Consider the following 15,055-nt stretch of genomic DNA (forward strand, 5'->3'; position numbering starts at 1 on the left):
GTAAAAACAGTGGATGATTATTTTAAACCCCTTGAGAATTCTCTAAAATAAGTGTTTCTATGGTCATTAGTTGCTTAAACAAACCCGTTTAAGTCAAAATACAGTTTACAAAGCCATGCATGGAAACCAAGTTCAAACAGGCTAATCTTAATGCATGCCTTCGAACTAATTTTTGGTTAAGGGTTTGTTTATAATGTAACAACAGTTGTATTTATAAGTATAGTATGAATAGAAGGAAAGGTTTTTAACACACTACAAATAGTAAATCACAGGTTAGCATTTAAAATCTGCTGAGCAATAAAACTGAGTTTAATTGTTTCTGTTAAACTAAATTAGTTTTTGACCAGTGTTGAACAGTCATTGATGGATGTTGAGGAAAAAGCAATAGTAAAGGGCAGCCATGGCCATCGCAAGGGCAGTCCCAGCTTCTGTTTGGTTGCTTTGCAGCTCTGTGTTCTGTTGTCCAGTCAAAGATGATACAAAGTGACATTCAGCGCTTCATTTTCCACACTCCTGAGTTAACACTTTCTTTGTTTCACTCTGTTTGGCACGCAGGGCTTTCGTGTACCTGAGTAACCTGCTGTATCCGGTTCCTCTCGTCCACCGGGTGGCCATCGTCAGTGAGAAGGGCGAAGTGAAGGGCTTCCTCCGTGTGGCTGTGCAGGCTATATCACGTAAGGCTCCTGACACTTATGGAAAGCCGTTTTAACATTTAAAAACTAAGTTTGTCTACCCGGAATTAACATTGTAGATATTTAAAATTCAGCTTTGCTTAGTCGAAAAGAGAATCTTGCCTCGTAAAAATGAAAGTACCTCTAATTACTGTAAGTTTTGACTTGGTGAAATTCAGTTAAAGATATCTGAAATTACATCACTGAAACATAATTCCACAAAATCAAAGAGAAAGTGGATTAATTTCCTTGTTTCTTAGAATTGAGGAAGAAAGCAGGAGCAGTTACAGCGTTGGCTGTAATTGAAAAAACACCAGAATATGCCATTAAATTGAACGCTTCTCCGACATGGTGATATAAAGTTCACAGGACCCACTCCAGATGCCTAAAGTGGGAGGTGGGCCAAATTTCTTGTCATTACAGATAATTGCAAAATTTAATTAAAGGGTATCTTTTAATTACAAGCTCTATCAAAAGATGGTGAATAGTAAATGTTGGTTAGCCAGGTAGAGTTTGTCAAAAATGCCCGTGGAGCAGACAACAGCACTAAGAATCGGACCCTCGGAGGACAACGCTCATCTCGCCTGGATGTGACGTACCATCGTACTGGCTGATGATTGGCTGAGCAGCAGTGTGACGCAGTGCCGACGCTAACCTATCATCATCCAGCGCAGGGTCACGTTTCGGAACAGTGGCGGAGTGTAAAGCCGATGGTTGCTATAACAACAAGAGAAAAACCCCTCATTTCTTTTGCGTCTCTGAGCCAAATAACGACACTAAGTCAGAGTTATCCAGACGTTGACTCCATAATCTCGGTATGGGATACACACTGAAAATGCTTACCTTCAGACGAAAATTGGGTGGAAAACGAGGACCGCTTCAAGCCGAGCTGCTATGAGAGGGATTCTTTGGGCTAGGCTAATGGGCTTAGCTAATGTGCACCGAGCCAAAGTTATGTCTGAAAGCAGACGCTGTCCCGTCAGAATGTCATCACAGAAAGTCGTTAAATGGAGCTTGTAAACGTACTTGTTCAGAGTGCTGCTATGTTTCTACTTACGTGGAATACTATGGGTGGTGTCATGGCACTAACCGCACCCCCACCACATTGTTCCCTCTTATTTCCTTGTGGCTAAAATTAAGTCAGGAGAACTAACCTGTTCATTAGGGCGCCGTCAGGTGCTGATCCTCAGAGATAGTGGCGCTGAGAGCGCGCACGGAACCATAATCGAAAAAACTACACTTCCCCCCAATGTAAACAGACTTGTTTTGCCTCTACCTCCCACAATGCACCATTTCTTTAAAGCAACAAGACGTGCCATCAATGAACGTGCGTCATATTCTGACCAAAGTGGCTGCTCACCATAGTTTATGCTCCAAGGTATGAAATTGTTCTGATCTATTTGAAAAGGGAAATGTAGATATCTCCAAGTCTATGGAATTCAGTTGAATTCATGATATTTGTAAATATAATTATGACTAGTAAAATTAAAGTGTAGATATCTCAAAATCCGAGTCAAGTTTTTTGACCAAAAAAAAGTGGAGTGCCTGGATGAGATCTTCCCCCAAATGGGGGAGTTAAAGTACCTCTGGGTCTTGCTCCGGCTTTCCCTCACTCGTGAACAAGAGGTCGATAGGCGGGTTGTTGAGGCGTCTGCAGTGATGCGTAGTGTGCATTGAGCGTCTTGGTGAAGAGGAGCTAAGCCGAAAGGCAAAGCTCTGGATTTACCGGTCGATCTTCCTTCCTATCCTCACTTATGGTCATGAGCTTTGAGTCACCAAAAGAACAAGATCGTGGATGCAAGCGGCCAAAATGATTTTCCTCCGTAGGGTGGTTAGGCTCTACCTTAGAGATAGGGTGAGAAGCTCAGTCATCTGGGAGGGGCTCAGAGTAGAGTTACTGCTCCTCCGCATTGAGAAGAGCCAGATGAGGTGGCTCAGGCACCTGATTAGGATGCCCCCCGGACGCCTCCCTCGTGAGGTGTTCAGGGCACTTCCCTCCGGAAAAAGATTCAGGACGCGCTGGAGAGACTATGTCTCTCGGCTGCACTGGGAATGCATTGGGATTCTCTGGGAAGAGCTGTACAAAGTGGCCGGGGATAGGGAAGTCTGGGCTTCCCTGCTAAGGATGCTGCCCCCATGACTCGGCAACGTATAAGTTGGAGAAGATAGATGGATATCTCAAATTGGAATTACGGATATCTATATTTCATTTGCAAATAACCGTAATTCACATTTTAGATATCCGAAATGACATTGTAGATATCTGTAATAAGAACCCCATACACATGAATGGCAAAAGTGACATATTTTTACCTGGTCAAAAAGACATTGGAGATATCTCAAAATGGAATTACGGATAGTCATTATTTAAATTTGACTTGGAGAAATGTAATTCCAGATATCTGCAATGTTAATTTAAGAGTCAATTTTAGTCAAACTTGTGTTTCCCTCCAGCTGATGAGGAAGCTCCAGACTACGGCTCAGGAGTGAGGCAGTCGGGCACGGCAAAAATCTCATTCGAGGACCAGCAGTATGAGAAGGTAGAGAAACACTGTGGTTGGATCAGAAGATGTTTCCATAGCGTCTGCTCACCAATCTGTGGTTTGTAGTTCCAGGCTGAGACCTGCTCGGTGGGACTTTCCCGCTCTGGTGCAGTTTCTCAGGAAGAGCTGCGTATCGTGGAGGGAGAGGGTCAGAGCGCAGAGATGGCTCCGTCTGCAGACGAGGTCAACAACAACACATGTGAGGGTAACCTTTGGTTTAGAACAGGGCCGTCAAACTCATTTTAGTTCAGGGGCCAATTATGGAGCAGCTTGATCTCAAGTGGGCCACAGAATATATGCTGGAAAAGGAGTAAATTCAACATTGTGCCCTAGTTTACACTTCTACATATAGATAAAATACAATATATGTAAGAATTCGACAATATTCAAGCGATAAGTGACAGATATCAGTCAAGACAGGATCATCACTTTAATTTTCCTAGATTTTTTGACCAATTTCTATATAATTAAGGGAAATATTATGTAATATTTTGAGGAAAATTGAAGAATTTTGTAAGAATTTCTTTTCAGTTTAACATTAAAAATGACTGCAATCATGGGATATAAGCATCAAGAAAATATTGTTGAGTTTACAAAATGAATCATGTTCTCTGTCATTTAAAATTTTCTTCTGTTTTCAATCGGATGCTCCGAATGGCCGGATTTGGCCCCCGGGCCCTGAATTTGACATGTGGTTTAGAGTAATAGTGAGAATTTGTGTGCGAAGCTTCAAGGTGTGTTAACTCATAATAATCATTATGAATTTATTGGTGAAAAAGATCATTGTGTCACTGTTTAGTGACGTAGCGTAGAAGCTGTTGGTCAATCTGCAACATAACATTCATATTGAAACGTGAGTAACTCTGTTACAGTATATGGAAAGCTGTTTCAGCACAAATGTGATATCAGTACTATCAACCATATTTAAGCTCTATGAGGGGTTTATTCTCCCATCTGGACTGTGGCTTTGCATTGTACTCAGTGTTAAAGTAGTTTAATCAGGCTGACATCTGTCACACGCACACACACACACACACACACACAGCTGATTCTGACTCTGCAACGCACGGGTAAACTGAAATGTAACATTTTGCCCCGTCTAGAACTGGTAAATGTGAACATTAGTAACGCTGATGGTCAATCCTTTGGTGTGCTTGTGTGACTCCTTCCACCCCTGTGACAGCGTGTCACTGTGATTCCGGGAGTCTCTTCTGCAATATCATGAGTCTGTGTGGCTTCAAAATGTAACCAAGTCCATACTTCTAGCGCAATATAATGTTTCACCTTATGGGGGCGCTGCACTTATTCTAGGGTTAGAAGCGCGTAAGAGGAAAAGGACTTGCGCATAAAACCAGATTTGAAGAATAGTGCAGCTGCTTGGCTTTTTGGACTTACGTGCATGGGAGAATAGAGCCCCTGGTGCACAAGTAGACTTTACTAGTGAAGAAAAAAGTATGCTAAAATATGAGCCATTATATGCTGAAAAGGGGGCGGGGAAAGCTCATTCAGGCTTAACATTGGCCTTCACAAATATTTCAACCAATCAGGCGGCTTGATTTGATTATGTTTCCTCCTACTTCATTTGAATTAGCATTACTAGTACTACTAGTAAATTCTAGTAGTACTAGTAGAGCTATAGTCTAGTACTAGTCCACTGGTAGTACTAGTAGACTAGAAACAATTGATTGTTACTACCACTGAGATTTTGAGTGTACTAGTAGTACTAATAAAGATTTTTGGTGCACCAGTGCATAAAAGACAACATTTTCATAAACTACTTCATTTCATTTATGGAGCAAATCATGAGTTCATCATAAAAAAGGATACAATCGAGATTAAATACAGTTCCAGTTACACATAATAACTTGACAGCTTGTGAGTTTGTGCAGCTGAAAAAGTTGCTAATGCTACTGAAGACAAATCTAAGGAGTTAAAAACAAAGTAAGCGCAGAGCTAAACATGTAAAGCTAGCACCTCAATGCTAAACACGTAGCAGCTACCACCCCAATGCTAACATGTAGAAGCTAGCACCTCAATGCTAACATGTAGCAGCTAGCAGGGACAACGGTCCTAGAGGAGCAGACAGTGTCTCCAATCCACACTGACACTCAGACAGGGTTCAGAACCAAAATGAATAAATCCATGAGTGACAAATGAACAAAGTCAGTGATAAATGATTGTAGTGACAGTCGACCACTCTGTGGTAGAGGATGTGGGCGGGGCTAGAAGTGCTGCTACAGATAGCATTATCTGACCCAACTTATCAACTGTTATGTAGAAAAACTATTTCAAACTAAATTCATCAGCTTCATCAGTTTATTTCATGATATCCACAGATATTCTAACTATTTTACACTGTTCAGTTTATATTTCTCTGGAATATTCTGGACTAAGTGGTGTTTTTTATTTTAATACAAAAACACATTTGTTTTAGAAAGTTTAACAAAAACCCAAAAAACCATGACTCCGGTAATTTCCGGACTATAAGCCGCTACTTTTTTCTCACGCTTTGAACCCTGCGGCTTAAACAATGATGCGGCTAAATTGTGGATTTTTCCGGGTTTTATAAACTTCATGCTGGTGCAAAATTGAGCTCTGTCACATTAGACCAGGTGGAACAATGAAATTGTTAACATTAAATTGTTTTTGCTCATACTGAATCATTCTGATCACTCATTTTGTCATAATGCACACTGCCTCGTCATAGCAATGACATCCTGGATACAGGCTGTATCCAGGATGTTCTGATCTCCGCTCTGTCTACAGTAAAAGTCAGCCAGTTTGTAATAGTAGCAGAACAGCATGAAGTTGCCAAATCACCACGTTGGATTTGTTCAGAAGTGATCACGTTCGTATTCTGACTCAGAGTCAGACTCGCTGTGATCACTCCACGGTAGTTCACGGTAAGAGCGGACGAAGCGGTGTATCAGACTGGTTCCAGTAAAAAGTCACCATACAAAGCTGTAAATGGACTGATATGTAGACGTGGAGCAATGAGGAGGAGACTTCATGTAGTAAAGGAAACTTATCAGTTGAAACACAGACATTTCCCTGCAACCTAACTTGAGTACAGCAGCCCGTCTACCTGCCCGTTCTGATTGGCCGAGATGTCTGACGGACGCCCGCATCAGCAAATAGGGTGCAGCATTTTTGAAGATTTTTCTTAAAAAAATTGCTAAATTATTGTAATGCGGCCAATAAAACAGTGCGCGTTATAGCCTGGAAATTACAGTATATACTATTCATATTGCACATTATGTTAGCACTCAGTGATGGAAATAATTGGTACAAATTCCAACTGCAATCAGTTAGATTTGGGTTGATGAACACTTCTGTGAGTCCTTAATCAAAGCACAGTTAGAGGTGAACTTCTCAGTCAGCTTCATTGTCTGATGTTGTGTGAAATGGACTCTTCATTTTAGCTGAGTTGAGTTTGTGTGTCCACTGTGTGATGCAGCTGGAGCAGAGGAGTCAGAGAGCCCAGTGAAGGCTGGTGGAGAAACAACTTCAGATGAAAGCCTGGAGCACCTCAGGCTTGGAGATGTGTTCACCTTCAGGGTGACCGTCCTGCAGGCCTCCAGCATCTCTGGAGAATACGCTGACATCTTCTGCCAGTTCAAGTAAGTAAAGCAGCTCCATTGATTGATTCCATTGAGTAAAGAACAGCTCCACCTGCTAACTGTTATGTTCTATTCTAAGTTTCATCCATCGCCATGACGAGGCCTTCTCCACTGAGCCTCTGAAAAACACAGGCCGAGGTCCTCCACTGGGATTCTACCACGTGCAGAATGTAGGTGTCATATTTCACATAGTGTTTAATGTGTCACATGACCTACACTGTCACTGTGGTTTCTTCTTCTGTAGATTGCGGTTGACGTCACCAGGTCCTTTGTGGACTACATCAAGACTCAGCCCATCGTGTTTGAGGTGTTTGGACATTACCAGAAACAGCCTTTCCTTCCTCTGTGTACAGACGTCATCAGGTACTTTATATATTCTTCTTTCTTCTTTCTTCTTTCTTTTTTCTTCTTCCTCCTCTTCTCCTTCCTACATCTTCTTTTTCCCTCTTCTTCCTTGTGAAAAAAATCACCAAATTTAGCACAAAGCTCCAGTCCTAAAGGTGGCGCTGCAACAAGTCTCTGAAGTTCAAAACTTTGAAAATTGACAACAAACCAACCATATGTGCTACAATAAGGGTGTGCGATCTGACGATATTAGATCGTTAAGGATTACAACATGACGACGATCTCCCAAATCACGGCGATCGTAGAACCGTCTGTAGTTCACATTTTAACCCTTGCGGTGCCGTGTCTGTGTCATATGTCTGTGGTCCATACACTGCATGTGTTTCTTTTCTCTAACTAACTCTCTGTCGCTCCTCAGCAGAGATCTGCTGCTGCAACTAACGGGGCTGTTTTCACATTCTTAAAGAAACAGTGTCCTGAATGTGATTTACTTTAAAAACTACTTTCAACAACTCAGAGCTGCCCTGAAAAAAGCAACACTACATAATTTAATCACATTTCAGCCTTAATGAAGGAAAAAGTCAAAAGTGACACAAAATGTAGTTATTGTGCTGCTAGTGATTAATAAAAGGGTCTTTGTGGCTCCACTGACTTTGACCCATTATTGTTTTTCTTGTAAAACTATTGATAAAAAATAAACGGTTTATATCACCTATTGCCATTTTGAGGAAAAATATAGAGATATGAATATTGGTCCATATCACCCAGGCCTAATGTAACCACAGCAGTAACGTTTTATCTTGTAAAGGATATGATTGTCTAAACTGTGTGAAATGAGGCGTTCAAACACTGCTTAAAGTAAGATTTAATTAATATGAGTGTGTTACCTCAATAACAAATAGAAATCACTAGACTGATGTGATGCCTTGTTATGTAGCAAGTGATGCTAATGCTAATGCTACACTACTTTAGTTAAACAAAGTAAAAAGACTGTGTGACTAATGTCCACCAGATAGGATGTATAGCAGATCTTTTTCTATATTCTCAGTAGGTGGAGCTGTATTAATACACCATATTTCAGTATGTGATGTAGTTCCTGAGATATTGGAAGCTGAAAATGTAAGAAAATATGGACAGAGGAAAATCGACACATACCCCCCCCACTGAATTGTCCATATCTCAAATGGTATTCATACAATCAAACTTAAAATGTACAGTTTGACGATGAAATAATCATGGAACAATTGGTTAAAAAAAAATCAGATTTTTTTAGACTGAAGTGTGCGGCCATTTGTTGAAATAACATGGAATGACCCAGGTGCAATTTGTGTTTTCAGTATTTTGTTTTAATAAGTGCTGGTTAAATCTGCCTTTAAACACTAACAGCTGCTAACAGTCCATAATTACGGCTCTATTTTCTTCCCTTTAGTCCACTTCGCCCATGCAGACGACAGTTTCCCCGTGTGATGCCTCTTTCCAAACCTGGTAAGTTCACTTTGTGTTGGAGTCCCTGCAGGTCCATCACTCCTCTATGTTTGTGTCGTTGTTGTTGTTGGTCCTGTATTGCTTGCAAGTGTTGTCATCTGAGCTTCATGTTGTTGGCTGTGAGCAGTGGACTCTGACACGTCGCCGGACCGGGAGAAATCCCTGGACCTGATCCGTTACCTGGTCCCAGAGGTGCTGAATGGGGCGCTTGTGGACTCGCTGTCGGGCCACGCCCTGTCCGCCGCGGGCTTGGCTGCTTCCTTCCTGCTGGAAGTAAACGAGCGAGCCCAGCTGCAGGCTCCGCCCACCTCTATTTATTCAGTTATTAAAGCTCAGAAGCCGGGTTGGTTTTACTGTCCGATCCAGGAGAGTCCTGCATCCAAACTCTTTTTTTTTTATATCGTGTTAGTTTGAATGATACTTAAAAAATGCTCTGATCTAAGAGAAGTCTAAGGACATAATTCATGTCATTTATCATTAATTAGTTTTAAAGTGATCCTCCACTGTTTTTACAAATGTGGCCTAAAATCTTCTAAATGTACTTATTAGTAAATCTATGCCTGACAAAATATATTATTATGCACCATATTCATTTAACAGCCTTTTAAAAATGGGACTACTTTACAGTTTTAGAGCCTGTGTTCCTCCATCTTGAAATCACGTGATTGATGATGTCACATGGCCCCACTGCCTGTAAACGTCCCATTGTTTTCTATTTTCTACTTTAAAAACAACACATTGTATCATAGACTAGAAATCTGTAGGTTCTGACTTTTTGTTCCATTTAAAACCTTTGAAAAGTGAAAGATCAGTGACACATATTCACACACTTGATTAGTCGCTGCTGACTTGGTAAATGTGTGAAAGTTCAAATGTTTTGATATTTTTGAAAAAAAGAGTTTTTGTGCATCAGGATTTTTCCTTTGGATTGGCTTTTCTGGTGTGCCGTGTGTTCACTGTAAACCTGCAGTCTGTCACGTGGTGAATTCTCCTTACTGGTCCTCATCTGATCTTTTTAAAACATGGTGGTTTGGCTGTTTAATACTAACTTTTTATCTCTAAGTTCTCTCTGGAGAAACCTCCATTTGAATGGGGTGCTGTGAAATGAAATGTATCACCTTTTAAAGAGATACTCAACCCAAAGTACAAAGACTGTTCTATAAAAGCTTTCCTCATGAAGGAGAGGCGAGAATTAAAAGCTGCAGATAAATAACGCTTTAAATACACGCTTGTCGACATATTTGACAAACTGTGATGTAGTGATTATTTATAGAAGTGTTCCATACATGTACAGTAAGGCTAAATGCTGCGCTCAATTGCACTCCGAACCCAGAAAGATCCAGGTCGACAATATTGACCTCCGAGGTAAATGTTTCATTCAGTAAGTTTGGAAAAACGTGTATATGAACATTTTTAAAACCACGGATCAACCGACCAAGAGGCATCAGATACAGTAAAAACCAAACAGGCCCCAGAACAGAGCCCTGGGCTACTCCACATGACAGGTTGAACATATTGGACATTACATCATTAATAGCAACATTAATAGTTATTCCATTTATATAAGAGGTAAACCACTGGAGAGCAGTACCAGAAAACCCCATTTCAGATTTAAGTTGATCAACCAGTATACTGTGATCTACAGTGTCGAAGGCAGCTGTCAGATCAAGTAAAACCAAAATCGTGTATCGACCAGAGTCAGCGGCCATCATCACCATCATCATCAGAGTAAAAATGAAATAGCTGCTCTCTATTTACAAATTCACAAATTTAAAGTTATATTTTTAAAAAAATAAATGGTTTCATAAATGTGTGAAAATAACTCGAGAAGAGTCTGTGCCTCACCGCACGTACAAAGTTATTCTACACTTTTAGTAACACAAATACCAAATTAGACGACACATAAAAGTAAAAGTTGAGGAGAAAGTGACTGTTTACATCTTAAAGCTGCACTACATGAATCTTGAACCATGACAGAGGGGCATGGCTGAATTCGAACCATAAATCCCGCCCCCCATTCTGATCATCCCTCGCGCACAAGAGCTGAACGTGCACTACCGGTAAAACACGTTGCCATGCAAAAGAAAGCACACAAAATATAGGAAAATGGAACATTAGATTACCTGTCTAGAAGGAAAACAGCCACTTGCCTGTCCAAAGTTAGCCCAAGACTGAAAACAAGTTTACATTGTGCACGCACTTCACTATATATCGCAACAGCCAATGAGGAGGCTCCTTCATGGGCCCCTCCTTTCTCTAAATCTTGTGATTGGAGCTGGAGGGGGTGACCGCCAAGACTTTGTCTTCCGGGGTTTTATTAACTAAAATAATTAAATATAAAGCACAGACAGTAAGCAGACGTGCAGTTTTTTCAGAAATTATTAATTTTTACTGTATGATGCTAATAAGAATATTTTTCCATTTAAAGACAATAATTTGATTGGCCCAGCTTTAAGGTGCGTACCGACATTTTGCTAAGATGTAATTCCGATCGACTGTTTGGATCGTTGCACTTTTCCAGTTAGTTCGATTAGATTTATCTGGGTTCCGCTGAGCGTAGACTTCCTGTTTTAAGTAAGGTGTGGATCTGTAGTGAGATAGTTAATGGTGGCGTTAAAATGCTGCGTCCGACGCCATTTTCAAAGTCCATTTTCTCCTTTCCTGAATTACAACGTTAAAATCCGTTTCCCGTAATGTTCCTGGTCTTTTTAGAATAACGTCATAATGTCCAAGGAACTGGATGACACGTAACTAAGCACTAAAATGTTGTGAACCCTGATTGGCTGAAAGTCCATAAAAAAAGCTATGACATTGTCTAAGGCTAAAAGTTGATATAAATAGGTAGGTATGGTAAGGTTCCGCTCAGCCATTTGATGCACACAACAACAGGTCCAGACATGACATTAGTGTACAGACAAACAACGTTAAAAAAAACTGTAGCAGCCAGAACTAAATAACAGTATAATATATAGTAAAAATGATAAAATAGTGAGTCACCATAAGCAGTAAAGTGCCCAGTGTTTGATTGTTCATGACTCCAAAGTGACTCCAGACATTTATGACACAAATAAATAACATCAAATAAAAATAGATGATATTTAAATTAATTATTATTCTGATTTCGAGTACTTATCTAAAGTGCATTCATGTGAAGGGTTGCGTATTGCTTTAAACAGTGATTTGTAAGGTGTTTAGTTGTGTTCCTCACCACTGCTTTCCCACCTTTTTCCTTCCATCATAGAAAAGATAGAGTAGAGCAGCTGTTGGTCTTTAATCAGCTCATGGTTCACCTCATTGTTTTGTCGTTTGTGTGACCTCTTTCTACAGTTCCTGCCACCAAGCTGACGGCCATGACACGCCCACTGGCTGGGCCCTGCCACTGTAAATACGACCTCATGGTCTTCCTGGAGATCTGTGAGCTGGAGGCTAACGGAGAGTGAGTTTCTCGTTACTGTCTTTCAGAAGCAGAGGAACAGATGAAGAGTGAAGCTTTGTTTTTGTGTCAAACAGCTACATCCCCACAGCAGTGGACCACAGAGGAGGAATGCCCTGTCACGGCACCTTCCTTCTGCACCAGGTACACCAGCCGGTGGATGCACTGTTTGAAGAAAATGCTCTTAAAATGCTAATTTAATTACATTCTGCACTTATGTCAAATTTAAAGATAGTGTAGGCCTCATAGATAATTAAATCAAAGATCATTTGCTCAAAAAGAAGATGTAAAAGGTTAAAATTGCTGCTTGAAAGTTTGTTTTGATCCTCACTCTAAACACTATTATTGACATTATGGGCCTGTACTACAAAGCTGGATACATTTTTCCTGATATTTCTCTGTTAGCTTCACCGTACCAAACATTCTCCGTCACAGAGTAGCTGTACTATGAAGCAGGATATCAACATGTTCACTTAATCAAGGTAATTTCAGTCTAACATGAAACACTTAAAAGAAGCAGAGATTGCAGTGTCAGACCAATCAAAAACATGGAGAAACTCTAGAGCAATTTACGTCACAATTGAAAAATAATTCTTTAAAAATATGAAGAATTAAAATCCATAATTCCAACCAAAAACAACACGCTGCAGAAATGAATGCAGGCAAAGTGTTGGTGCTTAAATTAGTGAGATTATACAACATTAATTCATCAGAGAATCAACAGACACACTGGTCAGTTGGACTTAATTATGGCACAGATTCATCATATCTGCCTCATTTTGAGTGCAAATGTGGCCTAAAATTTTTAAATGTACTTATTAGAAGATCTATGTTTAACAAAAAACATTATTTTGCACCATAATCATTTTATTAACTTTTAAAAATGGATTTTAGAGTTGTGACAAAACAAGAGGATGTTTATTTTGGGGTTTACATTAAAAGATTGTTATCGGGCCCAAATGAATTGTCTGGTGGAGTGAGGTGAGAACAAACTAGAACAAAGATGGAGTCCAACCAATCACTGTCCTCCTCGTCTGGTGAAAAAACACAATAAATCACAGTAAGAATATTTCAATGCATCCGTCTACGGGACTACACATCCCACAATGCAATGTGGGAAACTTTTCGCGAAAAAGTCAATAAATTGAGTGATTACAGTGGAGAAATGAAAAATTTCCTTTTAAAAAGGAGATGTGGTGTTGACCTCCACAGGGTCTCCAGAGGAGGATCACTCTCACCATCGTACACGAGCCTGGAGGCGACTTGGAATGGAAGGAAGTCCGTGAGCTCGTTGTGGGTACGTTGTTGTTTCGTCTTTTGTGGAATTTGATCTAATATTTACAGAAGATAATTTTGACTTTTTTAACAGAATCCTGGCTATAATCTCAGAATATAAACTTTTCTTTTTAAATTCTGACTTCTTTCTCAGAATTCTGACTTTAAACACACAATTTTGACCTTTTTCTCAGAATGTTGACATTAAACTCCCAATTCTGACTTTAATCATATAATTATGACTTTATTTTCATAATTATGACTTATTCCCCTCAGAATTCTGACTTTAAACTCACAGTTCTGACTTTAAACACAATTTTTACTTTTTTCTCAGAATTCTTACTTTAAACTCACAATTCTAACTTTAAACACATAATTCTGACTTTATTCTCAGAATTCTGACTTTAAACTCACAATTCTAACTTTAAACACATAATTCTGACTTTATTCTCTGAATTCTGACTTCAAACTGATTTTTTTTTTAGTTTTCTCAGAACATTAATAATGAGAAAAAAAATATTGGAACTTGTTTTTTGGGGGGAGGTTTCAGTGGCCCTAATCCTCTTCCGTAAATATCTGATACGAAGTCACACGTTTTGTCCTCTTAAGAAAAGTAAACATTAGCAACAACTTCCTAGTGAGTTTAGTCACTTTGGTTCTCAAAGTATTTCAGTCAAATCCCCTCAAATCAAGATGTATTTTTGCCGTCTCTGTGAAAAACGATGCTTACTTTGACTGTTTTTTTAAAATCCAGGACGTCTGAGAAACAGCCTTGAAGCTGACGAGGGCATCCTGGACCCAAACATTCTCTCCCTAAACATCTTGTCTGCTGGATACGTCCGACCCCTGCACGATGACAGGTACGTTCTGGACTTCATTCAGCCCAGTTTGGGTTACTGCACTGGGAACTCGTGCACTGCAGAAAGAGTGCACGACAAATGCATGGCAGCTTTTCAAACAAAGGCAACAAGTGTGACGAAAACCAAAAAAATGTCCATCAGTTTAATTATGTTCCATGCATGAATGTTGGTCCTGACTCAGATTTATTCCATGGCGGCTTTGCTCCTGCTTCGTCTTAATCTTTGCTCTTGTCTTTGTGCATTTCAATGTTGTTTAAATGTTTATAACAGCTATTGTAGCCTCTCTCATCTCTGTCAGGATTAGATTATCTTAACCCCAACATTCATGCTAAAGTTACCTTTTGTTTTATCGCTTGTGCTTCACGAATTTGTGTTTCTGAATGCTCAGTTTAAGCCAAACAAGAATAGGAATATGGCATGAAATAATAGTTTTTAATTTAATACCACATTTTTCCACAGCGCTAATGAAGCTGACCTGTAGAGGGCAGTAGTAGAGATTCATTGCTTTTATAAGGAGGTCATATTTTCACCTGCATTTGGTTGTTTGTTAAGCATGATTGTGGATTTTGACAAAATTTAAACCAAAGATAGACCGTAGGCCATGGGGGACTTGATTAGATTTTGGAGGGGATCCGGATCAATTTACTGATTCTGGATGAGTTTAAAAAATGGATCGATCTTTATGAAATTTGACACAGATCCTGATTGTGTATTTCATTACAATTTTCAGAAAAAAATGGGGGTGTCCATACATTGTGACCTACTGTATGGTTGTTATTGGAGATAGACATTAGTTCTAAGCCTTTAAAGCGTGAATTATCAG

At 39.8% G+C, this 15,055-nt stretch overlaps 1 protein-coding gene across 10 annotated transcripts in view; it reads left to right on the forward strand.

The window, feature by feature from the left end:
- The window catches only part of kif1aa (kinesin family member 1Aa), a 110,779-nt gene that overhangs the window by 71,242 nt on the left and 24,482 nt on the right, over nt 1-15,055 (forward strand). For all 10 annotated transcript variants that reach the window (XM_028444756.1, XM_028444751.1, XM_028444752.1 and 7 more), the window contains 11 exons: nt 556-674; nt 3,126-3,211; nt 3,281-3,413; nt 6,672-6,834; nt 6,914-7,004; nt 7,079-7,197; nt 8,609-8,664; nt 11,992-12,100; nt 12,175-12,241; nt 13,310-13,394; nt 14,127-14,232. In XM_028444756.1, coding sequence (XP_028300557.1) covers nt 556-674; nt 3,126-3,211; nt 3,281-3,413; nt 6,672-6,834; nt 6,914-7,004; nt 7,079-7,197; nt 8,609-8,664; nt 11,992-12,100; nt 12,175-12,241; nt 13,310-13,394; nt 14,127-14,232 — 1,134 coding nt within the window. The remainder of the gene's footprint in view (nt 1-555; nt 675-3,125; nt 3,212-3,280; nt 3,414-6,671; nt 6,835-6,913; nt 7,005-7,078; nt 7,198-8,608; nt 8,665-11,991; nt 12,101-12,174; nt 12,242-13,309; nt 13,395-14,126; nt 14,233-15,055) is intronic.

Source organism: Gouania willdenowi, chromosome 4 (genome assembly GCF_900634775.1).
Source record: "Gouania willdenowi chromosome 4, fGouWil2.1, whole genome shotgun sequence".
Lineage (NCBI taxonomy): Eukaryota > Metazoa > Chordata > Actinopteri > Blenniiformes > Gobiesocidae > Gouania > Gouania willdenowi.